The sequence below is a fragment of the Lepidothrix coronata genome, unplaced genomic scaffold (genome assembly GCF_001604755.1).
Source record: "Lepidothrix coronata isolate B3197 unplaced genomic scaffold, Lepidothrix_coronata-1.0 Scaffold22, whole genome shotgun sequence".
NCBI lineage: Eukaryota > Metazoa > Chordata > Aves > Passeriformes > Pipridae > Lepidothrix > Lepidothrix coronata.
In genome coordinates, this window is record NW_016690202.1 from 1,481,527 (window position 1) to 1,507,820 (window position 26,294).

At 37.8% G+C, this 26,294-nt stretch overlaps 1 protein-coding gene and 1 long non-coding RNA gene across 3 annotated transcripts; one reads left to right on the plus strand and one right to left on the minus strand.

The window, feature by feature from the left end:
• The first annotated feature begins 2,545 nt into the window (after positions 1 to 2,545).
• Positions 2,546 to 11,206, plus strand: LOC108494032. 2 transcript variants are annotated; one of them, XR_001873702.1, is made up of 5 exons: positions 2,546 to 2,622; positions 4,660 to 4,818; positions 5,438 to 5,566; positions 6,205 to 6,306; positions 10,975 to 11,206. It is a non-coding gene; the product is annotated as an uncharacterized LOC108494032 (long non-coding RNA). The 2 variants fall into 2 exon arrangements; XR_001873701.1 differs by lacking the exon at positions 2,546 to 2,622 and having other exon boundaries at positions 4,495 to 4,818.
• On the minus strand, positions 8,704 to 26,294 carry LOC108494022 (betaine--homocysteine S-methyltransferase 1). Its single transcript, XM_017808092.1, has 8 exons — positions 26,185 to 26,294; positions 22,208 to 22,340; positions 18,024 to 18,142; positions 15,784 to 15,975; positions 15,047 to 15,194; positions 13,989 to 14,171; positions 10,100 to 10,328; positions 8,704 to 9,623 (listed from the first exon to the last, which is right to left on the minus strand). The coding sequence occupies exons 1-8, from the start codon at positions 26,221 to 26,223 to the stop codon at positions 9,449 to 9,451; spliced, it is 1,218 nt and encodes a 405-aa protein (XP_017663581.1). The 5' UTR covers positions 26,224 to 26,294; the 3' UTR covers positions 8,704 to 9,448.

Below are 26,294 nucleotides of genomic sequence, written 5' to 3' on the forward strand. Positions count from 1 at the left end.
ATGGGATGGGTCACTAAAGCAGCTCTTTACTGACTATTAATGTGTATACAGGGAAAATTATTTCTGTTAAGATTCTTTCCGGAACCATACAAACCCAGATGTTACAATGGCAGAGAAACATATGCTACTGAGGAATGAGACAGCACTGTGGATTATCATCATGTGTTTTCCCACTAGTACTCTTAAAAAGAAAGATACTAAATGCTGAAATACAAGAGCAAGCCAATGGAGAATTAGGATATTATTGGCATATGGCTCTATAGTCACTATACTGTGGAATGGAAGGATGCAGGGATGTAAGGGCAAGTGGCTAAGGAAAAAAATAACAAAATTTCCTAGATGAATTATAGTAATTTCTTGTCTGGTTCTCCCAGCATCATTGGGCGATCCAGTTTCCATCATTTTAGCTTCAGAGTGGTATTTAATTGTGGAAGAGTCTCAAAATAGACCATCCTGACAGGATGCTTCAGCTGATAGACATATTCAGTTTCCTAAAGTACAATCTCAACCATTTAAACTTTGACTGGAAAGTTTGAATACATCTTAGGACACACAATATAAAAAAAACCCAAATCTAAGTATTTATTTTCAACTTCTTCTGCAGTATTTTAAAATACATTTGCTACATTTTCTGAAGATTTTTAAGTCTCCAGTCAGGATCAGTAACAGGCACTACTGCAAAAAATATCAAAACAGCCCTGAATTCACTGACTGAACTCCCAGTGCTGCGAGGCTGTTTGTACAGGCAGACATTTGTGCTAGCAGTAAGATTCTTGCAGGACTGTCCCCTTAGACAAGAAGTAATATATCAAATAAAAGAAAAGGAACCAGTGAAACATAAATGGTCTTGCCATACATTTGTTTCTATTGTTACTATAGATGAGGATGTTCATAGCATCTGAAGGACTACATTTTTGGCTTCAGCACAACAAGCTGTTTTATGTGTGAGCTGTATGTAATTATATTGAAAACAAACTTTGCTTCAAGAACATTTTTGGCTCCAATGTGCAATAACACAAAGGGCCTTTGTTCGGCTCTCAGCAGTTATTTATGGATTGCAAAGGACTTACTAAAGGACAGTTTCATCTGATGGTATTCATCCATGGACTCAAATTTAAATGTAGTTACTTATATTCATATTAATCAAAATTACTTATATGATCAACCAGACAAAGATTTCTGAAACTAGAAATGGTATTGCTCTACAGATTCAGACCTGGAACAGCAATATGGAGTGGTTTTCAGATCCAAAGCTTTGAATGAGCCAGAATGGAAAACAACAAAAGGCTTTGCATAATTCACATCAATTATAATCATCTTCACTTGAATTGAAAATGAGGCTCTTGGTCTCTTAAATGGAAAAAAAAAAGAATCACAGGGAGCAGAGGGAGCTAACTGTCTATTGGGAAAAAGGAATCCCAGGGCAAAGTGGGCTTCAGCCAGAAGATCCTATAGGACCTTAAGAAACTAGGCAAAGGCACTGTCCTTTCCTCTGACTTGCCTAAACAGCCATTACATTAAAAGATTACTTTCAGAAATCCTGCTTTCTTCAGATTTTTCCTGCCTGGCCTGTGGGACTTGGGAAGTATCCAATGACAACTTTCTGTTCTACTTCAAACTCAGCATGACCATGGACAAGCTCTTTAGGGCCATAGTCAGACCACTTGCTGTCAGTACAAACCTTTGGTTTTGCAACTGCTGTGGCATCGAGGTTTAAGAGTGTGCCACTCAGCAATCCAGAACACTGTTTTTACAAGACTGGAAGATCCAGGTTCTGGTGGCACCAGTGGAGGAAGTGTTTATAGTGAAGTAGACTTACATGAGCCAGTATGAATGTAGCCCCTCTTCATTCTTTTGCTTTGGCCTCCCAGATGTTGAATAGATGGTCAGTAGTTTTTTACCTCACTGGTTTCCTGTAAAATTAAAGACTTTAAAAGAATATGGAGCACTGAGGCATTGCAAGAGAGGAGGTTATATAAATGTAATCTAATTATATAAGCCTCTTCGGATAAATTGCACTTTCATTTCCATAGCCTTCTGCTACATGCTTGTTGTTTATTTGTGCTGTTAGTGGTTGTAAAGAATAGATGTTATTTGAGATGATGAATCCCAGTCTTATTTTCTTTTCTCAGTGAAGAATTTTGTTTGGGTCATGCAAACTGCAGGGTCACATTGATTCAATCCAAAATTGCAAACACTGAATGCTTCTAAACACTGAGGCCAGTTTTCTGAATTTCAAAATTTCTTTACTATAGCATTTCCCTCCTTGACAGTTCCAGGATCCACTGGGACCTATTGCTCGCATCTAACTCAAAGTTTGTTGTCACTCTACAGGAAATGACAACAGACACTGGATGGAAGGACCAAATTGGCGTTATCACCAATACATTGTTTAAAACTATTCCTGGGCATCGTGCTGTTCTTTAGGTTTAACCAAATAGTTAACTGTAATAATTAAGTGTTAATTTATTCTGAACCAAAAGCACTGTATTCTAAGCAGGTCCTCACTGTTCTGAGTGATCAATTACATTGTTCTGTTGTTTCCTTTAGAAACCACTGAGAGACAACAGGGTTTCATGTGGAAAATATTACTGTCTTTCCTGTGCAAGGAAATCTTGAGCTGTGAGTATTATGCATTTTATTATTTTAATAGATTCCATTAATCAGATAGATGAAGATTAAAACAAAAATGTCACTGTGTACTCCTCTGAATGAATGTGACTTTTGCTGGTTTTTTTGAAGATTGATGTAGAAAAAAACTTAAGAATGTTCTACCAGATGTGTCTGCAAAGGACTGTTTATAGCTATAGATGCCAGTAGGACTGAATTAATGAGTAAGTTTGTCACATGCACAACACACATTTAGGCACTAATTTTAGAAATGAGGCCAGTATATTAGGACAAAAGAATGAAAGAGCTTTGCTTTATTAGAGTTATTACAGCTAACTAAATGGAGTAGGCTATGTTACTCAAAAATCTCTCTGTGCTTCAGATAAATAACTGTTAACCAGATACCCTTCTGAAACAGATCCTGTTCTAGCCAGACTATTAAGCTGAGCCATGAGCAGTAAGACATACCCAATATTGAATGCAATCCATCCTTACTTCTAGAACCTCTGCTTTATTTAGCTACCTTATGCGACTGTCTGTTTGCCTTGGTCCTGGCTACTCAGCTGTGCTGCAGGGACTCACACCAACCCAGAGGTCTGTAGTGAAACACATTGGTCTGTCAGCATTGGATGCTCACCTGTGTGATATGCCAAATTACTAGTAACCGAAGGAAATAGTAATTTAGATCTATGATTTTTCTGCATATATTAGTGAGAACAGAATAGCTAATCAGGTTTGCAGAGGTTTTCTGAATGGTTTACGCATGAAGCTTTGGACCAAGGGCCAAATCCTTGTTCAGTCAATTTTCTGCATACATTTTGAAAAGTGCTGGCAATTACTATTTGGACATACTCCTATGTACTTTCTATCTCCAGCTGAGGACAACTTCTGGACACAGCTTTTTGGGAATACCTTAGGGCATTAAGCTAAATATTCTGGTAAAAGTTACAAGTAAAAAATCAAAAGTCTGAGTTCCTACTCTGTTTCACCTTGGGCAGTTCATAACAATTCTGTTCAGCATAAGTAAAGCATAAACTGATTTTAATTCTTTACTTTCATACCTGTATGCAGCCTTCCTTCCACAGGCTAGCGTGACAAGACTGATGAACTATTTTAATTTTCTAATCAAAGGCAACTGTCCTGGCCACCCTCTCACACCTTTGCAATATTCTATATTCCCACATGTGGGAAGAAGCTGATGGGTCAGGTGTATCATCTTTATGACACACAAGGATTGCTTCGTTTCTAGGCAAAAACATCTAATCCACTTTCTGCCCTTTTGTGCTGCTGTATGAGTGTGAGCAGAATGGAGTATGAACAGCGTCAGGTCCAAAAAAAAAAAGCAGACTGCCTTTCAAGTCAATGGTGCAAATACTAATTATCTTTAAGAGTCCTGTCTGCCTAGCAGAACCAGCAGAACCAGTCACATTAAACACAGGCATAGCAGTATTAAAGTAGGATGGAATAACAATTATTTCTCTGAGTCCAGAATTGTCATATCAATAGAAGAATTAAGAAAAACAGTAGAAAGTTTAAAGAACATAGCCTCAGTTTGCTGTTCAGTTATGGGGGCAGTCTTGCCAGGATAACAGAATGAAACCTGGCAAGGTCTAGCCTTGCAGAAAGCAGTGGCTACAGAGGCCACAGCTTTTCACGCTTATCAAATCTAAATTCTGCCCTGTTGTGTGGTAGATGCAGTGCTGTCTAGCATTTAATATTGCACACAGTGCCTCTTTGCATCTATCCTGTCCCTGTTCCAGCTTTTTTCTCCACTGTCCCGTTCCTTGTAATTTAAAATGTTTGTCTACATTGTATGCCATTTGATTGTTTAAAATAAAAGTGGATCTGGCTATTTTCAAGGAAAAACTTCCATCCAGTCCATTTATTCTGGCAGTAAAATAAGACTGAGACAACTGGAGATTTAATTAGCTTTTACAGTTCTTGTAAAGAAAACACTTCCTTATTAAGTAACAAATACAGGTGTAATTAAGTCTGTTCTGAAATTAAGTAGGAATTAACAGCTGTTCTGATTTCTGTCTGCATACACAGGCCTGAGAAGCCATTTGAGGTTCTCCCTTACCCGGTGCTGTATGCATGCACGGAGCCACCTGGAGGCAGCATTCACACAGCTTGCTACAGGCCTGTCTTTGGAGAGTACACTTTGCTGGGGTTTCATCATACAGAAAAAAGCTAAGAAGAAATTACATAGTAAGAAATATGATTTTTAAAAAGCCTTTTTCTTCAAAGGACACATCTTTGATTTTCCATGGAGCTGTAATACTGTGATGCTTCCGAGAAGTGCTTTGTTGCAGAAATGTTTGTAGGAAGAGCCAGCAGGATCTTCCAGCATACTAGCTGACATAATTCATACAAACATGCAAGCTTTTTTTTACGGGGCTGAAGAACACTGTTGCTTGACCTAAATTATTGTAGAGTCTTTTTATTCTTGTTTTTTTCTTGGATGAAACTGACCTATTTTTTGTTTGTTTGTTTGATTGATTGATTAGAAATAAAAATTGATGATGGAATTTCCCTCCCACATTACATGTCACTTCATCTCTCTCTTCAATTGTGCTGAAACAATGACATGCAAATGTTTGCAAATGAATGCTGCAAAACACTTTTGAACCACCCAGAGACAACTTGTAATACTTGTAAAGCTTCATTTGATGGGTGTTTGCTGTTGCTTTGTTAATTGTCAGATAAGAGTCATGCTTCTACCTTCCAAACATACATTTCTCAACCTGCTTTGAAATTAATTTCATAGCAACTACTGTCCACCATTATTGCATCAAGTCCTATTATACAAATTTGTTTTTGTTTTCAGATATTCAGCCTTACTGGACACAGAAGCTCTGAGGTGAAGTTGACCAAAATATATGGGAAGTACATCTGCAGATTCCTAATGCTGGGATGTAATTGATTGCTATCTGTCTCAGGAGCTGTACCTATAGAGGTATAGTATACACCATTAACAAAATTTAGTATCATGATTGCATAAAATTTATGACAAATACCATCTCTCTCAATAAAGTGGAACATAAAGGAAAGGTAGTGAAGAATTTTGTAGCAAAGCAAGTTGCTGAAATAATAGATTTTATGATAATATTCTCCCCATCCTATTTCAGTGGTGTCTATACTTAATGCAGGATTAAATGAGATTAGTTTATATTCAATATTTCATGAAGTCCATGGAGTAGAACAACATAGATATATGAATCCACTTCTTTTGATGTTTAGATTTAAAAAATGTCACTGAACCTGCCACTGTGTGTATAGAAAAAGAAGGCAGAGTCACAAACTGCTTTAGGAAGAAATTTTGGTACTTGAGGATGTCAGATTTGGTAGGATTTTTAGAAAACTTTCTCTTCAAAAGAACAAGGGAAAAAAGTTATGTTTTCTGTAAATTTTGTTACTCCCAAATTTCCTTCTTTACAATAACCCTCTCCTTGCATTCCTGTGGTTTACAAATAATCAGGCCAACACCTGAGATTGCACAGAGGGTCCTGACATTCAGCCTCATGAGTAAAGATTTATTCTTTAGATTGCAAAGACTTTGGGTTTTCACTTCTGGATCTTCACTTCTGCTTGCAGGTAAAAAAAGCATAGAGATAGGAAGAGATCTGATGGAGGTGATCTCTGGATTTATGATGAACTATAGACTCAGAGGCCGCAGGGAAAGGATGAACGAACAAGGTCTGTTCGATTGAGAGAGAAACAAGGAATGTATGTAAATCTTCAAATGTATGAAAGACTTAGCAAAGATAAAGTAAAGAAATTCTTCATGTCTCCAATGAGCTGAAAAGAAATAATGGATTTAAATTCCATCAAGGAATATTCAAATTAGGAAAAATGTGTTAAGAATAGTGAAGTAACCAGACTGCCTGGCACTGGCATGGAAGCTCCATCATTAGATGTATTTCCAAACAGGCCTTAGGGTACCAAATACAGGAGCTAACCTTCTAAAGCCCCGTTCACTTCCTATCTAAGTTTTCAGATACGCTTTCTAAGGAAACAAATTTCCTAGGACTGTGCTGTCAGCCTGTCTTATTTCTTTAACAAGTCACATAATTAACCATTAGAGGATGGTGAAGGGCCTTGAGGGGAAGCCGTATGAGGAGAGACTAAGGTCACTTGGTCTGTTCAGCCTGGAGAAGAGGAGACTGAGGGGAGACCTCATTGCAGTTACAACTTGCTTGTAAAGGGAAGAGAAGGGTCAGGCACTGATCTCTTCTTTATGGGGAGCAGTCACAGAACCTGAGGGAATGGCCCGGAGTTATGTCAGGGGAGGTTTAGGTTGGATATTATAAAAGAGGTTCTTCACCCAGAGGGTGGTTGGGCACTGGAACAGGCTCACCAGGGAAGTGGTCACAGCACCAAGCCTGACAGAGTTCAAGAAGTGTTTGGATAATATTCTTGGACATGTGGTGTGACTCTTGGGAATGGTCCTTTGCAGGTCTAAGGGTTGGACTCAATGACCCTTGTGGCTCCCTTCCAGCTCACCATATTCTGTGATTTTCTGAAAGCTGTAACACATCTAACAGTTGCTATATGCCTCACTAAGATGTTACACAGAAAGAAATGGGAAATAAAGCTTGGTTGGCTTTGCTGCTTGGTGGTTTTTTGGGTTTGGGGTTTTTTTTAAGGCAGAGGGTGTTGGATTTTTTTGTTTCGTTTCGTTGGGGGTTTTTTGTTAGTTTGGGGTTCTTTAGTGATCAGTGAAGCACCCTGACAACTTGTTTTTATCCCATTGTCAATTTCTGGATAAGCCCAGCCTGTGATATGAATTAAACAGGGAATGTATAGCTTCCTCCTTGAGTCAGATCTCATTTTTAATGTCTTCAAATCACTTCTACATAATTTTCATCATTCTTAGCATGTTAAAATTCATCCTTTTCAAACTGGGTATCTAAACATTCAAAAATCTTATCATCTTAATACCAGGTTCTTCAATATTCTGTGTTGTGAAGTCATTCACTTCAATACAAATTTTTGCATGTTTTGATGGTTTCAAAAAAATCAGCCCTAGCTACTTATATAGTTAGTGTGTGGTGGTCAAGCTGCATTTCTATGCCACAAGTCCCTAAATTGGTAATGACTGTTCAAAACATTTCTTTACCAATTGTAGCCTGTATTTTAGGCCACTTTATCACAGATATATCTTTAATGCTGTGTGCATTCTGGTGATGATGAAAGATCTGGCCTTTCTGTTTTACAGATTTTACATTATTCCACTTTCTGCAGAGGTAATGCCCAGATGCATTTAGAAAGGAAAGGAGTTTAATGTAGTGCATATATACTTAGATGGATGCTTTCCAAATAATCTACATTTTAAACTATCTGCTTTCTTGATTTGTCTGCTTTTGGCTTTCAGGCAAAATTTCCAGCTAGTATTTCAATCTGTTACAAGCCTGCGGAAGGGAGATGGCTTTTTCTAAAATCTATCTGCCATTAACAGTCTGAAAAGAATACCTGAAGTTCCCTGTGGAAGTTTTGTATATTTGTTTCCTAAACTGTAGAATACCAGCATGGACAGAAATAATGAAATAAGCTTATACATAAAACATAGTTGAACTAAAGCTTTCAGCTCTAACTTTGAGAATGGTATTTTCATGAAGGCCTTAATATAGAATGGGTGAGAATTACATTCTAGAGAGAAATCTAAGTTGTGTGGTATTTCACAAAAATAAACTGTGGAAATGTGTCCTTTATGGGTTCCAAGTACAGTGGTACCCTTTCTGTGAAAAACCTTCTCAACAAAATCAGTGTACAAATGTCCATGGGTTTTCTTAACTTAAGCAGATTGATATTTCCTAACAGGGTTTTTCATTTGTTACAGCTAAGATTGTAGAATGAATCAATCAGCCTTTTTTTTTTTTTTTTAAGTAATGGCATGTTCTACTACTCATATAAACAGGAATTATATTTTACAAGCCTTTGGGTTTTTTGCTATTTTGAGATAACCACATATTTAAAATGAGATTTCCAGAGATCAGATGCGTCATTTGAAAATTAGTTTTTTACTGGAGGTGTGTTGTTCTGTTTCAGCTCTCATGATTTAAGGTATGAAGATAATACAAAACTACTCCATCATGTTATTTTTAATTTATTTGACTTTTTTTTTAATTGCAGAGTAATTTCTTAAGACTTTTAGTCTCCAGAAGAGGAAATCTTGTGTACATGGTACCTTGAGACAAAAGCAGTGAGTTATTTACATGTCATTTTCCATTCCTAAAAGTTCTTTTAACCTTTCTCCCTGCATATAAGAAATTTCTGCAAGATCTCATTCTCCTTGTTTTGATTGCTATTACAAGATGTGTTTTTTATTTTCCTTTTATTCTTTTGAAATCAAATAAGTGTTACAAATAATCGTGTGTCTGAAGTATTGGCAGCCTGTGTGTCCTTGCAGTAGTCCTCAACAAATCTTGAGGTCTGAGGAAGCTCCTACATAATCCCGAACTGAAAACAGACGTGGGAGTTGAAGTCTGTTGATACCTTATTTAGAGATGGCTTTTTCCCTTTGCACATGTGAGTTGAGCCAATTACTACTTTCGAGGTATTTATGTGCCTACCCAATTAATGGCACCTAGCTAACCAAAACTCAATTATTATGAGAATCCAAACTTACTTTTGACTATGTATTCTCTAAACTATTTGTCCAGAGAAAGATTTTATTATCAAAGTTTGACATATTTACTCTGTAATCATATTCTTTCTGCATTTTGTCTCTTTCATTATGTTTTAAGTGATAAATCAGTAGGGTACTTGTCTGATTTTCTTGTGAAACATGAAATGGTCTGTAGATTAATCATTCTAACATTTACACAACTTCAGTGGATTAGATCTTCTGTTTCTGGAAGAGCTCCTTCAGCTGTTGTTCAGTCGTTGCTTCTTTCTGTTGCATCAGCTCCCTGGCTCCTTTGGTCACTCCCCAGCCATCTGGCTTTGACATGGAAGGACAATATGGCCTTCCTGAAGCAGGCTTCAGGTTATCCCAGTATTCTTTTCTTGCCCTAAGGAAAGAAAAGGAAATTCAGGGGGTTTTTTACTCAGCACCTCACAATACTGAAGGAAATGTGGCCTAAATGACAATTGCAAAGGGTCATCTAACTATATTTAAATACAGAGGAATGAAAGCATGCAATAAAATGATACATGCTTAAAAAGTATCTTTAAGGTATTCTTTCCATCCTTAAAAGGAATACTGTAAGCCACTCACCATTAGAAGCTGATCTACAGTACCCTGTCAGTTTTTCATCTTCACTTTCATGAATTATTTCACAAATTACTTTCACAAGAGCTCCTCTAGTGCTCCTTCACCCATTTCCCTGCTCCAAGATCAGCTTTAATTCTTTAAAATTATTAACACATAGAATGTTTACAGTGATATTTAGACCTCCATATGAGTTAAGCCAGTCTGCTGCATTGAGCAATATAAGCCTTTGCAAGAGGTGTGTTGGTGTGCTTTCCGGGTCAGATATACACACACCTTGCTCTGACCCAGGGTTTGGTATGCATGCTCAGGTTACTGCCCCAGCTACCATGCTTCTCAGAAGCTTCTGGCAAAAATCCTCTTTCAGGAGCCAGCTCCTCAGCTATTGCTCGGATGTGATATGGCTCAAATCCACAGCAGCCTCCAATGAAACGAATTCCTAAGTCATAGGCCTTTCTTGCATATTTTTGAATGTCCCATCTGGTTACAATTCTTGGCTCCAGACCTGCAAAGACAGTCATATCTTAAGTTTCCACCATGGTCCATTTCAGCAGAGTTTTTGTAAGAAATCATGTTTTTGAAACACTTGCACTCTGTTAGCTAAAGTGATTGTAGATGTAAATGTACCTGTTTGAACTGTCTGACCTAGAATTAATGATGCAAACTTTCAGAAGTCTAGCCTTCTGATTGTGCTGTGTTCTGCTGACCTGTGCTTGTTAGCATTTTTGGCCTTGCAAAACAGCATATAGTATCTTCTGAGATTGATCGCATGCTTGCCATTCTGACAGAGTTCTTAGCTGAAGTTTTGGAGTACTTTCAATGTTATGGCGACATTTCCTAATTAACAAGCAATACCTGGGAAATCTGATTAGCACAAACTAATCTGTGAAAGGAGAAGGTATCAGTCTATCTGAATAGGAATAAGCCTGGTCATTATTCCTCAAGAATGCTTATTACATTTTTTTCCATGATCAGCTAACAGCAGCCAATTGTTTCAGCTGGGATCTGTAGCTATTTCTTAGCCCATTCCTTAGTTAGAATCCCAGTCATAAGCATCTTGCTGCCTTAAACCATCTCATTGCTTGTGGAAAGTTCTGTGTGTAGGTAAGTTAGGATGCAATCTTTAGTTTGAACCCTTCTCTCTGTTGCAGGTTGTGGTGAGCAGAGTGACGGGATAACAGAGCTGATGGGAAGGATGTGGAAGGAGAGGAATAGAAAGTGAAAAGGTAAAGGAAAAGCACACCTCAAAGGGTAGGAGGCACGAGAGCAGCATAACTGGAAAGAAAAGACCAGGGACTGAAGAAGAAACTTTAAGGAATAAAAATATGGGAATGAAAGAATAAAAATCCTCCCACTCCTTAATGCACATCTGCAGGAGATGAACCATCGCAGTTATCATGCAAGCCTGTGCACTGTCTGTGCACTGGAACACTCCACTGGGCAAAGAAGCTGTCGGAAGGTAGTAAGGCTCCAGCAATACAGTAGAGAGGTAGGATTCTTCTCCCTATATCCTCTCCCAAAAATGCCTAAAATGCAAGAAGATGATACAAAGCAGATCCATTCTAAGTCCACTGTGTAGTTAAGAAATGGGTTCAGAAATTAAAAAGCAGAAGGAAGAAAATTAAATATTCTTAAACAGAAAATTATTGGTCTTAGAGGGAAAGACTGGACAAAGGAAAAGTAGGTGGTCTTAATATCACAAGGAAAACTTAGATTAAGCTATCTTAGAAAGCTGTCCAAATAAAAAAAAGCTTGTGTACAATGCTGCAGAGCTGACAAAAAGCATCAGAAGGAAAAATTAATGATTTCCTTGTCTCTCATATATCATGAAAACACTAGTGCAAAATTTATACAAATGATCAACAGTAAGAACGCATCATTGTGCACTCAGTTTATACCGGTATAAGCAACAAAACTCCAGGGGAACAGTATAGAGTGTCCCCCTGTCTCCTCCACCACCCTGTCACAATCCATGTGACCTGATGAGATGCATCTGAGGGTCCCGAGGGAACTGTCAGATGAAGTGGCTAAGCCACTAACTGTCATATGTGAAAACTCGTGACAGTCTAGTGAAGTTCCCAGTGACTGGAGTAAGGGAAACATAACCCTCTTTTAAAAAAAAGGAAAACCCAGAGAACTACAGATGGGTCAGTCTCACCTCAGTGCCCAGTAAGACCATGAATCAAATCCCATGGAAGCTATGTTAAGGCACATGAAAAATGAGGATCTGATTGGTGGCTGCTAGTGTGGCTTCACTGAGGGCAAATCCTGCCTGACAAATTTGGCCTGCTACGATGGGGTTACAGTGTTGGTGGAGAAGGGAAGAGCGACTGATATCACCTTCCTTGACTTCTGCAAAATATTTGATACTGTCCCACACCAAATGCTTTTCTCTAAAATGGAAAGACACCTTCCCAAAATTGACTAACATTCTGTTTTCCATGTCTGTCAATTCATTTATTTTCTTGGCTTTATTCAGAATTAAATATCTATAACTTAACTTTATGTTAAAATTTATAGTAAAAAGAGATTTAAATTTTCATCAGTTTTTGATGAAAAGTTTGTAACCTGTTCCTAGATTTGCCCCCTCTATATATCTACTTTTGAGATAATTGGGTGCTTTCACTGCTTTCACTGGGACAGTTCTTTCTAAAATATTGTCCTTATTTAATTGGTGACATTTCAGAGAAATTCTAGTAACACAGAAGGGAAAACACAGGAAAATGGATAAAGTTCTACAGAAAAATAAATACTGCTGGCATCTAGATGCTGGAGTTTGCCAATACAACATGGCTAATGCTTTCCTAGATACTGAGATACTGTTGGCCCGTACAGAGGTTATGTACTCTTCAGATATCTAAATACCTCTTTGTCCATATTGCCTTTCACAAAAAACAGTTAATTTGGTTAGGTTAACAATGATTTACCAAACAGCTTATCTGCTATCAAGTGACTCGTTGCTACTTCTGGTTATTGAAAACATTCACAAAATGAGTCTTCACCAATTATTCACGAAATTTCTGAATGCTGAGATCTCATACAGATTGCTTAAAACATACAATCCAAGAGTGAATCTTTCGGTTCACTTGATTGCTTACTGCATCTGTTCGATCTTTTTTTGCTTGCAATCAGAGGACTTATATGAAGGAATGAATAGGATAAATGGTTCCTAACACTTTTAAACATCTCAGAATATTTTCAGAACTCAGATATGTTATTACCATTTAATGAATGCCTCAGGCTCACTATTCTCTTTCCGTCATTTAGGTAAAGAAAGGAATTTAAAGAAAAAACAATGAACTTCCTAAAAATCACATCCATCTCTTAATTATTTTCTACAAACTCAAGTTGTGAATGTTTAGTACCATACAGTTCGATCTTGAAAAGAAAGGTGTACGTTACCTGAAAATGAAAGAATTTTTCTAATCATCCTTAAAATGTGTAAGGTGATTCTGTCTTTATGTTAAAGGGATCCTTTGCACCGCAGGGGAAAATAAGCCTAAATACAGAAGCCTTATATACACAAAAATGGCTGAATCTTTCAGTTTTTGTAGAGTTTCTCCTGAGCATAGTTGTCAAGCCTCCAAACTGCCAATTTGTTAGCAACATTGAAGTCCCCTTTCTGGTTTCTCTCTAGTCTCACTTAAATTACACAGTAACACTCACAAGACTGAACTATTATGCAATAATCATGCACCTTTATCCAGTTCTGCATATGCATTGTACATTAAGTGCCTAAACAGTGCACATAGGCCTTGTGGGATAGTAAGTGTTTTTTTGAGTATTTGCTTTTGTTCATTTCTTTGGACTGTTTATAGCTGTTCTGAACATGGTTCTATAGCACTGGGAAGAAGTAAGTTTTTAACTGAGTTTAGTTTGTGGTATTTTAACTGTTTTCATCGTAATTTCACTTTCTGTCACATGCTGCGATACTAGTGAAGCATTGTCACTATGTGGATGATCTTTAATCCAATACTATACTGTAATCTGTCTGGAAAATGCCAGAAGGTAACTGGGACTCATCCTGTTTTATAGAAGGATACTTTGCAGCTTCAGCTTTACTAAAAGCTGGGAAAAAAAAAAAAAAACAAAAGAGGAACATACAATAAAACAAAACCACAAATAAACAAACAAACATACAACAACAAAGATACCCTTGTCTTACCAAAGGGAAATTCTGGAAGATCAATAAAACCCTGCTTTCCACAATCAGGTGTATGGAAAGCAAGTGGTTGGGACATCAGGTGGGCTTTCAGTTTAGCAGCCTGCAAGCCCTCTTTCATCAGTTTCACAGTTTCCAGGCAAGTTTCTGGATCAAAATGGCAGTTGACTCCAACAATAGAAGCACCTGGGAGGAGGAAAATAACTTCAAGTCATGTCTTCACAGAAAGTGGGAAGTGAAAGTTCTGAGCCACAGCAGTCCAGAAGCAGTACAGTCCATCTTTACACCAGTGTTATGAAAACAAGGCAGATGTGTTAGAGCTCAACTCTGCTGAGGTTAATCATTCCGTTTGCATCTCAGTTGCACTCCTCTTTATCTTCCTGATGATGAATTATATCTTCCCCCCTTCTACAGCTGCTTTTCTTACCAGTGCTTAATCAGTGAAGTCTGATTATGTACAGCCACACATGCAAATAGTTAGCAGGTTCCTAACACAAGTTCTGCCTTTGGATTTCAACTCTGACTGGAAAGGAAAAGAGTAGTTCCAAACAGATATAATAAACCGCTGTACCATCATTCATCATGCCCCTGATTAGTTTCTTCTGCCTTTCCCCTTGTCCTGGGAATAGGCAAAAGTATTAATTTTTTTCATCCTCTTAATTCTCTCATCCTGGGTTTGAACTATGCTTCATACATTTCAAAAATACATAAGCAGAGAATCAAAGGTGGCTTTGGATCCTGCATGTGATTCTAGAATTTGGGGCTGGGTCTGTAATGAAATTTGAGTAGGTTTAGGATTTTTCTGTATTCAGTATCAGCTGTCTGTGGCTATTGCTCGCAGCCATTGCACTCTGATTATCAAGGATTTCATAGCTGCATTTTCATCTGTTTTTACAAGACTGCTTTAGTAAAGTACACATAAAAACTTTACTACAGAATCAAAACTTTTATCAGATGTAATTGGGAAGCTACCTACTTCAGATACACATTCATTTATCTCAATAATTAAGGACATTACTTTGTTCCCTGCTTTTAAAGGGCATATTAAAAGAGATTCTTACCAGCCTTTACCAGCTGGACAGCACATTGTCCAGGGGACACTCCATGCATGTCTCCTTCTGGACCAATGCACATTGTAGCTGCAACTGGCTTTCCAGATTCTTTTAGAACTTCAACTGCCCACACGGCCTCTTCAACATGTTCAAAATACTGAAAGAAATTAAAACTGGACTACTTTAGTTTCTTGGCAATGAAGCATAAATACATTAATCCAGACCCCAAATTCACCAGCAATACGACTTGATTCTTTTCTGATTTATACTAACATAATTCAGTTGAGTTCACTGACCACCCAGTTGAAAAAGGATTTTTAAAAGTCAGATGAGTAAAAGTAAGTTAAACATAATGATAATTTTGTTTCAGAATAAGACTGCCCATACAGGATTTGATTAATCGGGGATTAATCCAAGAACTATTTTAATCTAGAAAAGTCATCTTAGGTTGCTTACCACATATGGGAAGAAATAGAAACTAGTTAAGACCCCATTATTATATCCTCTTTGTACCAGTATAGAATTTCACTTGACTGAGGTAGAAACTTAGGTTTCAAGGTCCTATTCTAGGACACCTGCAGGTGGTGGTGCGCATTTAGAAAAATATCTGATACTACTGGGACAAGAGCACAGCAGAAAATTTTAAAGGAAGAAGCAATATATAGTTGTTCTCCCTAAAGTAAACTAGACATCTTAAAAGTCAACATTGTGCCAGTTGAAGGCAAGTGCTTTTTTTAAAGATTTACCTCTGCAATTAGGAAGTCCACATTCTTCTTCATAAAGACCTCTAGTTGTTTTTGAAAGACTGCTTTAACCTCTGTTTTATTCTTGCAGCTTAAGTATGATGGTGTTTGACTGACCCCTCCAGCCACCAAAGCATCACCTTCATCAGCCACTTCTCTTGCAATGTCACAAGCAGCTTCATTCACTTTCTGGCACTGTGTGAATATAGATTATATCAATTTTACCTGGTCAGAGATACACATATAATTTCAGAGCAAAAAAAAGGACAAAAAGAGTCAAAAGCCATAATATCTTTTTCATATTCTTTTATAATTTAAATGGATTTTTAAATAATATTGATTAGGAAGATAAAATTCTTTAAGAAAAATAACAAACATTAAGAAAAAAATTCTTGCCACTTCTAAGTTATCGTATTATCAAATACTACAAAAAACACATTACCTTTAATACATTTTGCACAAATATTCTGTAAAAAGTGAGTATTTGGTGTGAAATGGAATTTTCTTTGCCTCTTAGAAAATGAGTTCATTACCTTTAAGTGTGTGCTTTTATTCTGACATTTGTGGATGGAAAACAAAATATATCGTAATTTCAATTGATTTTTTTAAAATGTATTTTTGTGTTTTGATAATTTAAAAAAAATCAGATATAATATTCATACAGAATTATTTAAGGCATTTTTTAAACAGATATTATTAATTATTTGATGTTAAAGTTACCAATTTAAGAATAATAGAGGGAAACTTATCAGTATTTGTGATTAATTAATCACTTAAGCTGAAAGACAGATTCCCTCTATAGGTAAATTAGGATGACCAGAACAGCTTTGGAGAAAGAGGTTAAGCGGGGGAAAAAATTTGGAGAAAATCTATCCTATTGTTTGGGATTGATAACAAGTACTGATTATAGCAGGTTTCTCTGCAGTCCATGGACTACTTAGAATCTACATAGTCTTCTCTCAGCTCAAGTTTTCCATGGCTGCCTTAAAAGATGTAGCTGATTTTTAGGTCTATTGCTGCCAGATTGTCTTCCCTTGTGCTCAGGAACATGTTCAGGAACTCGGGGTGGTGGAACCATAAACCACTTAAATCGTGAAAGAACCCGCTTCTTGAACTGGCAGGAAATCAATTTTGAAAGGTTTGCTGCAATGGATTCCCAATACCAGGTGCTCTCCAGCCCTTATAATTTTGCATGGCAGCAAGAATTGCAGCATGGCTTGTTCCAGAGGTACTGTGTTTCTGGGACTACCACTTCAGATATTTCAATGTTGCATCTATTGAATGTAAAGATACAGCATTTCAGATAAATTTGGTTATGATGTTTTGTTATGACCTCAGTTAAACCTAAAGTGTCCCTAGTGTCCAGATTGTGCTAATTTCTGACTGAGGCTATCAAGATACAAAGATATTCCTTCTTCCCTGAGTCCTGGGGAATTTTCTCTGTTTTGTAGAAGTTAAAATGTACAATAGGACCAAAGGGAAAGGATCAGAGAAACCCCTCGGTGGCAACTATTCTACTCTCAAAGGAGCTATCTAGAAATGCTTGTGCCAGAAATCCCACTGGACCTTGGGCCTGCATCTAGTGAATACACCCAACATCCTACTACAAGTCCTTTTTGCAGGAGGTAAGAAAACACCAGCGTGGTAGTTCTGCTGATGTAACAGATTATCCTTACATGGGACAAGAGGAATATTGACCACAGTGTACAGCTTGGATTTTTTTAGTTGTTACTTTATTGAAGATATGGTTCTAAAAAACATTTTATTCTAATTAGCCACTCATTATTTGCTAGGATTCGTCACCATTTTTGGAGCTGATTATTCATTTCTCTGGATGTTAAAGCATTTCTTTTTTTTTTCCTCCACTAGTTTTGCCTTTTGTGCATTTAGTCCTCCCTATAGTCTTTGCATCAAAACTCCAGTAAACCAATCTCCTCAGATGGGAAAAAACACAATGTGGGCATTCTCTTTACTCTCTTCATCCTTGACCTATTTTATTTGGGGGGGGGGTAGTTTATTTTGGGTTTTGTTTGTTTTTTGCTAGGCTGGTGAGATTTTTGTTGGTGTGTTTTGTGAGAGGTTTTTTTTGGTTGGTTGGTTTTATTGTTGTGTTTGGGATTTTTTTGTCCTTGTCTTTCTTGCTAAAATTATGACAAACTGTGAAAGTACTTGATAATCTCTCTACTAAACCTTTTGAAATTAATCAATTCATTTCATATTGCCATCAAAACTGTTTTACTCACACTTATTTTCTCAGCAACATAATTGCCCCTGTTCTCTAGTTTGTCCTCACTGGCGTAAAAGGTGAATGTCTGCAGAACAGTAGATCCAGCTCTGAGGAATTCCCGGTGAAGCTGACGAACTGCAAAACAAGACACAAAGAAGAGATGTCTGGTACACTTATTACTGTGTTACCCTAAAATCAAATGTTTATTGTTGTAATGTTACTGTAAAATAAGTGATACTGTGTTTACTAGAAAAGCCACTATGAGAACACAGAAGCAGTACCCCAGTTTGCGTAGAACTTCTTTCTACTCGCTCTCAGAACGTTAGGTAGAAAACTTTCTCCTTAATTTTTCTTTGCTAAGAATGACTGAAGATTTCTATTTAATTAGCAGATTCAGCTTTGCCTGCCAACTTGCCTATCTTCTACTTTGTGCAGTCCTTCAGACCTCCCAGTTATAAAGATGCACATTGATTTAGGAAGGGAAAGCAGACATATAACCGAAGAACATGAAAGCAACAAGGAATACCAGACAAAAGATCATCAAATGAAACAGCTGCATTTTCTTAGCTTCTAGACTATGAAGAAGAAAACAGAAGAAACTATTAGGGCAACAAATTAAGGGACAAGAGGATATTTATACAGAAGAATACGGTGTTTTATTACTTCCCTTATTTTGTATTTTTGAGTTTTCTCCCTTGACAAAACTCTAAAAGAGTCTAGTCAGCCAAAACAAAGCTCTGTTTTGCTAAATACACCCTTAATTAAAAGATGCTTCCTTGCTCCAGAAAAGTGACTCACAACACAAAGTTAATTCTTATCATATGTCTGCAGATGATCATTTTACTACGGAGACAACATTTTCTTTAAAGGAAAGGTTGCCATTACTTTTAATGGACAAATTTCCTACATTAGGACTTTGGGAGTAGGCTCTGCAATGATAATTTGTGCCTTCCTGGCTGTAAGCAGTACACTGTGATTGCCACAGCAGGAGCAGAACTGGAACTGTCAATTGATTTTATATGTATATCCACAGAATAAGAATTATAATAATGTCTAGAACACCACTGATCCTGTAAAACAGAGGTAAATGCTTGACAGCTTATACCAAATATAGGAATAATTTATTCCCTAGATACTGTACACAAGATACTTACTTTCTACATGCACAAGAAAACTGCAGTTTCTGTGGCAGATGTTTAGTAAAGGTTTCCCGAAGACCTGATTTATCATAACTCATTGTCTACGGAAAGTCTGAGTCATTAAGAAAATGCGCAAATTTGTCATGAGTATAAAATTACTCCCTTCTGCTGCAACAAACACAGTTTTCCACACCAGAAAAGCTCAAATCAGCAGTTTGAGTTGCAAGAATCAACTTGCATACATGCAGGCATGTTTGCTTTCACTGAAGGATCAATGAAAGTGTAGTGTCCTTGCTTTTCGCTAGTAGTACAGTATTTAATTTCTAATTACTGCCTTGTAATTACCCCACTGTGATTTAACACAGTGCTCCTTTTCTCAGCAGTCGCAAAGATCTTTTCGGGAACATAGGTTACAGTAGAGCTACATTTCAAAACGTCCCTGAGAGTTGGTTAGAGCCTGGTGCTAGTAATGCCAAGGTTGTGGTTTCAATCCCTGTGGGGGCCATTCATTTAAGGGTTGGACTTGATGATCTTTGTGGGCCCCTTCCAAGTCAGAATATTCTGTGATACTGTGAAAAGCCCCTGGAATCTGCATGAACTGGTGGGATCAAATTTCATTCTTACACTTTAACAAAGAGACAAAGATTCATAATTCAGGGAGTATTCTTTTCCCTACACTATTACAATAGGCTACTGATCCCAAATATAAGGGCTGTCTCTGTATGTTTCTAGTGCTCTGTAATTTCTGTTTCTGTTCCCCTCAGTGAGAAAGCATTGATGAAAACCAGTCAGGAAATGGGGACAGGAAAAAAAAAAATCTACAAATATTTTCATAAATCCTCTATGATATTCAATAGTAGACCAGATTTGTTTACCCCCATGGTTGGTGGTCTTTAAATATGGTTCTGGCATTCCTAGAAGATTGCCTGGTATTTGTGTGAATAAGGATGGTGACATAAGTATGCACATGAAACACAATCTAACACATGGGATTAAGGAACTTCATACCCCAAAATATCAGATATGTGAACAGGAGGCTCTTGAATGGGTCTACATTTTCAGGGGAAAAATGAGCCTGAATCTCATTTAACCCCAGGCAGATCGTTTTTTACCAGAGGAATGAATGCACTGTTGTTGGTATCAAACCCACAGCATGATGCACTATCAAAACCACAAACCACTTGGTAATTTACTTGTGTGACTTCCAGCATGCTAGTGAAACTGTGTTTCCCTCCAGCATTTGAGAAATGGGGCTAATAGCCACATATGAGACTAAACCATTGTTAATAATCTGATGCATTTTAGAAGTCAGGTGTATAACATATAACACTAAGTTTTAATTTCACTCTACCGTGAGTTGGACATTCCATAAAAGACAGATATAGGCTAACAAGAGATAGGCAATAAGCACTACCTGATCTGTCTCAGAAGAAATATTTAGATCTCATTTCTAAACTTGTCAGTTTGGTGAAACTCCTCTCCAGTAGTACAGATAATGGCCTTAAACTCACTTTTTTTAAATTTTTTTGTTTTTTTTAATCCCTTGCTGCATTCTCAGAACCTCCCACCTTTTCATTCTTTCCTTATAAAAACAAGAAGCTCTGGTAGTTTGTATGGTTTTTACATCCACTGGCTCAACCAGTTGCTCCTTGTGTTCTTTACACCTGCTTTCAAAGTAACATGACCCTTGGGCATGCAGAAGCAAAAAAGCAATAATGGAGAGGAGGCAGCTCCCCGCCCCGCACAAAAATCAGTGAATACATTTCCACTGAAGGGTGTATTTATAAATAGCCTGTAAGAGACATGTGGAGAGGGTCAAGGGCTTTTGAGGTGCAAAATAACAAGCAAAAGGGGAAATAAAGAGCATGGGATAAGTGCTATGACTTGTAAGTTGGAACGTGCAGAGGCAGACAAAGGTAGAGGTGGAAACAAACAGAAAGAGAGATAATGGAATTCTCTTTGGGATGAGCAAAGAGAGTCAACAAATTAGGTCATCAATCCTTAAACCTTTACTGGAGCTCTGCACTATCTAAAGCTGTCCATAACCCTAAATTAGGCATGCTACACATAAGTGACACTTGAAGCCTCAGAGGAATTAGATTGAATGAATAGGTAAGGTGTACAAAGCAATGCAACAGGGAGAGCTAAGAATCTCTCCTTCCCCTCTCTTCCTTCTTCCCATGTGTAGAAGGAAAAGACTAATTTGGAAGGGCAAACACAGAACAAAGAAAATTTTTCCCCCAGGATATTCTGCATTGGCTTGTGGGATTAACTGCACATCATGTTATTAGTGCAAATGCTTTCTTTTAATGAAGCATACATAAATAGTTAATAGCATCTGCTTCTGCACTATTTATGCTAAATACTATAATCTTTATGCTGGAAGGCGTGGAATAGTTGTTCATTTTTTTCTCCATCCACTTTAAGAGTGTTACTCCATTATCTGTTTATTGCAATTTTTAGGTTCTTTTGAGGTTTATCATTCCCCATTTCATAGTGGAGCCAGAAACATTAAATACTCCCATTACGTTGTTTATTAAAAACTGTTATTTCTCTGAAAGAATAAAAAAACTATTTTAGTTTATATATATGTAAGAGTCCTAGAATGACTAAAACAAAACAGATGGTTAACTGCAGAATTCTTTTTCCTGAGATGTTATAAATCATAAGCTTTAAATGATCAGCTCTAGGACAGACTGGACAAATTCATGACTGAGAAATCACCTAATGTTATTAAACACAGATGTAACCACATCTGCAATAAAGAATCCCTGAGATGCAAATTATTGAAGACTGGGAGAGCATTTTGAAGATGTATCACTACATGTTTGCACTATTCATATAAGAATATGAATACAAACCCCAGTCAACTGCTTTTGGCTAGTGTTAGAGCAAGTAAAAGGGCTAAGATGGGCAGTTCCTATGCTGTTCTTAACAATGTAATTACACAGTGTCAAGGAACACTCCTATTTGAAAACCTACTATGAGTTCCTGTATAGTTATTATTGAGCCAACCATGTTTACATTCACTACAGGAATACTATTTCCTAGTAAAACTGACCTGCTTCTGGGTGTTCTACAGTTGCTTCGGGAGTCCAAGGCCCAGCTTTTACATATCCCCTCTTTTCAAGAGCAAAGACAAATCCTCCATCTCCAATCACAATTTCTCCAGCATCCAAGCGCTCTAGAATACCCTGAAGAAAGCAGGAGGAAATATTAACAATTACTGTGCTTCAGTTTCGTGGCCTTCCTTTCTCTTTGTTGCCATTTTCTGTATTTGTAAAGCAGACATAAATACTTGCAGGCTACCAGAAATACTTCTGCTGTAATAGTAAAAAGTAATAAATTTCCTTTTGAAATTATCTTTAAAGAATGGTATATGTGCTCTTTTGCAGCATAAGGCTTTAATATGTACACATTTATTATGTCTTTTCATTAGTCAGTTGTACCGTATTTCAGAGATACAGTCCCCAGAACTGGAAGTCAATGGTCCAATGTCATTCCCATGAAAGTAAAACAGCGTCTCAAATTCTTCTGTAAAATATATGCAAAACTTCTTAAAATGAAACACTAGTATCACTAATCTCTTTATTAGCCCATTTGTCTTTTAGCTACAAATGCCACCTTCATAGAACCTTACCACAAATAACTTGTGACACCAGATGGCACAACAGGCATCACAGAAAAGTAATCATGTAACATTTTCCTACCAAACAAGACACATCTCAAAAGCTGGCCTGCAGTTTCTGACAGTCTTTTTAAGGCCTGGGTTTGCTTATCTAGATTTACAAAGTTAAAGAAAATCCTGTTTTGTTTTTCACAGCCCTGAAATGTTTTAAGATGCCAAATGAAAAACCTTACAGCACCCTGTGATTACCCTTGCTTCTGCCTTCAATTCCATGCTAGTGCAAGGAAAGTGGCAATTTTTTTTTTGTAAAATTGAAAAACATGAGAACATATATTAGTTTCACCTGAAATATATTACTTTTTTTATTCCTTTCATTGCTTCATTAGCTTGTTCAAAATTTCTACAAAGTACATTGCTGTCAGAATAGGGTTTATTTCTGCTATTGGATTGCAACCATAATTCTATTTATTTAAAGAAGTGGATGAATGATTGAAGACTACATACACAAGGTAGTGAGTATAGGAAAAGAGTTTATCAAAGGTAAGACTGCAATTTCTCTCCATAGTTTTCTTGACAGTACACTGGCCTTTCAATGGATGAACTTTGAGGGAGTAGGAAAAAGAAAAGCCTCATGGACATAGAGTTGAGTGTGATTTTCATGCTGAGTGGAAGGCTTTTTTAACAATCAGCCTTCAACCTTTAGTAGATTTTCTTTTTTGATACTTTGTCCTTCATTAATATAATTATCTTATTATACCATACCTCCAGCAAAGACAAACATTTATGACATCTCAGCCCTGCCCTTTAGGCAGAGTGTGAGTATGCCTTTGCAAGCAGAAGGAACAGAATGCCAGTGTACCAGTTTCAGTACTAAGCACAGCAGTGTAAGGCTCTTTGGAGCCTACCAAGCCTCAGAGGGTCACCAGTTTTGGCTGAGGCACTGACATTGCAGCAAGATGGCAAGACTTCTCTGTGCAGTGCTGCTGTGCAGAGATTGGCCAAGTGTTGGCTTGCAAACCTCTGCATCAGATTCCATTGCACACTGTGGACTTGCCAAAATATTGACCTGATTAAAGCTTTATTATGAAGTGTGCAAGTTTTTATCTTTATTTCAGCAGAAACAGGCAAAAGAATTTTAATGTAAGTGCCAGGAGGCTTTGTAAAGATTGTCCTTGCAATAAACTAACTTGCAGTTGTAACCAAATGCCTCAAATGGGGTGAGAGAAAGGTACCCAAGTGATCACTGTTTGAGCCCTGCTTCCCCTGCCTGCCAAAGTATCTTTTGTAGATGGAGTTTGCTTCAGAAATTTAATATCCAGAGAACAGGTATGCAGAAAAAAAACCATACAAGCAGCCTCAGTTGTTGCTTGTTAACTGAACATCAAGTAATAGACACATATTGATATCACATATAGGTATTATATTTATTAATATATATGTACTTAAATGCAGTTCAGCAGATTTTTTTAACAAATCACAGGATTTAACAACAGTTTTTCTTCACAGTTCTAGTTTTTTTAAACTGCATTTTAAAATAATCTTCACTTTTGACACACAGAAGCAACATAAGCCATGTTTGAATAGACCATGGCATCTTAATATATTGTGATACAACCTAGCATCAGAGCAGCAGAGATAAATACAAAGCACAAAATACTTAATAAAAACTTACTTTGTCAGTTCATATTGGATTAAAATGGAAATAACTTTTTGCAAAGTTTATTATGGGTCTGACATCATCTCTTCACACCATTTTTGCTTTATATACTGTGTAAAATACCATTGGTTCAATGAGCGTATAGCTAGCTGAGTTTCAGGGTCAATATTGTTTCGTTCTGCCCCAGAGACTTACAGTTGTGTGCTCATGTCTGATCCAGATCAAAACCGTACTGACAGGTGATCTGGTACTACACAAATCTGGTATTAAATTACAAGAAACAGCACGTGTAAAAAGCTAATCAAGGCGTTTTTGAGCCATCTTTTCACTGTTTCACTTTGCTCCTACGAATGAAGTTGCACCACATGGTCCATCTATTCATGGAAAGAGTGAATATGAAGATATTCCCTCAACCACCTTTAGGAATGTAACTGAATTGTGTAAGTGAAGAACCTGCTTGGTCTATCTATAGCCTACCTTTTCCTTGGTGGAGAGAAAAAGAATCTCAAAACAACTATTCAGATCTTAAGTAAGCCCTCTAGAGAAGTCCATTGCCTGTAGGGGGAACTTAGGAAAGTTTCCTTCTGCTAGGTGTTGAAGTTAGGTGGTAAGAGTATATGCCAAAATATAAAAAGCAGAAAAAATCCCCCCCAACCTTGCTCCTTTGCAACTGATCTACCTGAAAGACCTAGAGCTCATAGACTTCTTCCTGTATCTTTCTGTTCTCTTACTCTGGACTTACACGCTACACATAAAAATGTCCAAAACCAGTTCTGAGTAAGGTGTACCCTACTAATGGCAATTGTGTCCTTCCAAATAAAAGATGGATACATGATTCTGCTGACCTTCCCAAGCAGCAGTGCAGGGTAGCAGTATCGGTAAACGTCAGAGTTTGATTTAGAAGCTCATGGCTTTGCCTTAATGGCCTGAATGGCTGATGCCTGGATAACTTTTTATGCTGGCTTCTTTCTTTAGTTAATGAGGGAGCAAAGGGCGTAGATACATAGGAATTTGGGTGGATATTACAAATACTGTTGGTATCCAGTCATATTAATCAAGGGAAGAGCAATTTGGGGGTTTTAAATAGAGCAGGCAGGATGCTGAAGACAGAAATCAAATTCAATGACAGTTTATCCTTACAATTTTTATAATTTTGATTTGTAGTGTGTTGTGAGTCCTGCTTAATTTGCATATCAAATCATCATGGCTAGGCTTCACGAACGAAGATCTGGGATTCCCAGCATATCAAATACTATTAGGTAAAATGGTGTCGAACTCTGTTGCTCCAGTCTATGTATTCAGAGAAACAAAAACTCTGTGAGCTGTTACAGAGTTAATTCAATCTAATTTATCTCATAATGATGTCCAAATGTCTTTAACGGCTCCATGCTGAACACTTACAATAATTATCATGGCTTTATTTTAGGTTCTCACAAGATCACCTTACCTGCGGAGATACCGAGTACCTTACTGGTAGGTAACCGGCGCAGTTCGCGGGTCATGGCGCTCTAGCAGCAGCTCCCCTCGGGAGCCTACGGGCAAGACCCCTCGGAGGCTAGAGGGGCGGCCGGGAGCTCTCCCCTGAGCCGTCGCCAGACTCGCGGTGCGGGGCTGCCCTCCCGCACCGCCCGGTCCCGCCGGGGCGGCGTCCGCACCGCGGCGGACGCCGGAGGGGAGTGCGGCGGGGATATCACTCCCGTGCCCATGGGGAGCAGCGCCCGGGGCTAGGTGGGGAGAGAGGCAGGAGAATTACCCTTTTGCCCTGTTTCGCGGTCTTCCTGATCGGCAGCATCTTCCTCGTCCAGGGACGCCGGCTGCCCGCTAACCCCCAACGGCTCGGCGCGAAGATCAGCCCGACGAGTC

Excerpts from the sequence above, each read along its gene's own strand:
- LOC108494022 (XM_017808092.1), bottom strand. The coding sequence starts at position 26,223 with ATGCTGCCGATCAGGAAGACCGCGAAACAGGGCAAAAGG. Across the intron at positions 22,341-26,184 it reads CCGCGAAACAGGGCAAAAGG|GGTATTCTAGAGCGCTTGGA; the intron begins GTAATTCTCCTG and ends TGCTTTCTTCAG. Across the intron at positions 15,976-18,023 it reads ATGTTGCTGAGAAAATAAGT|TGCCAGAAAGTGAATGAAGC; the intron begins GTGAGTAAAACA and ends ATATTCACACAG.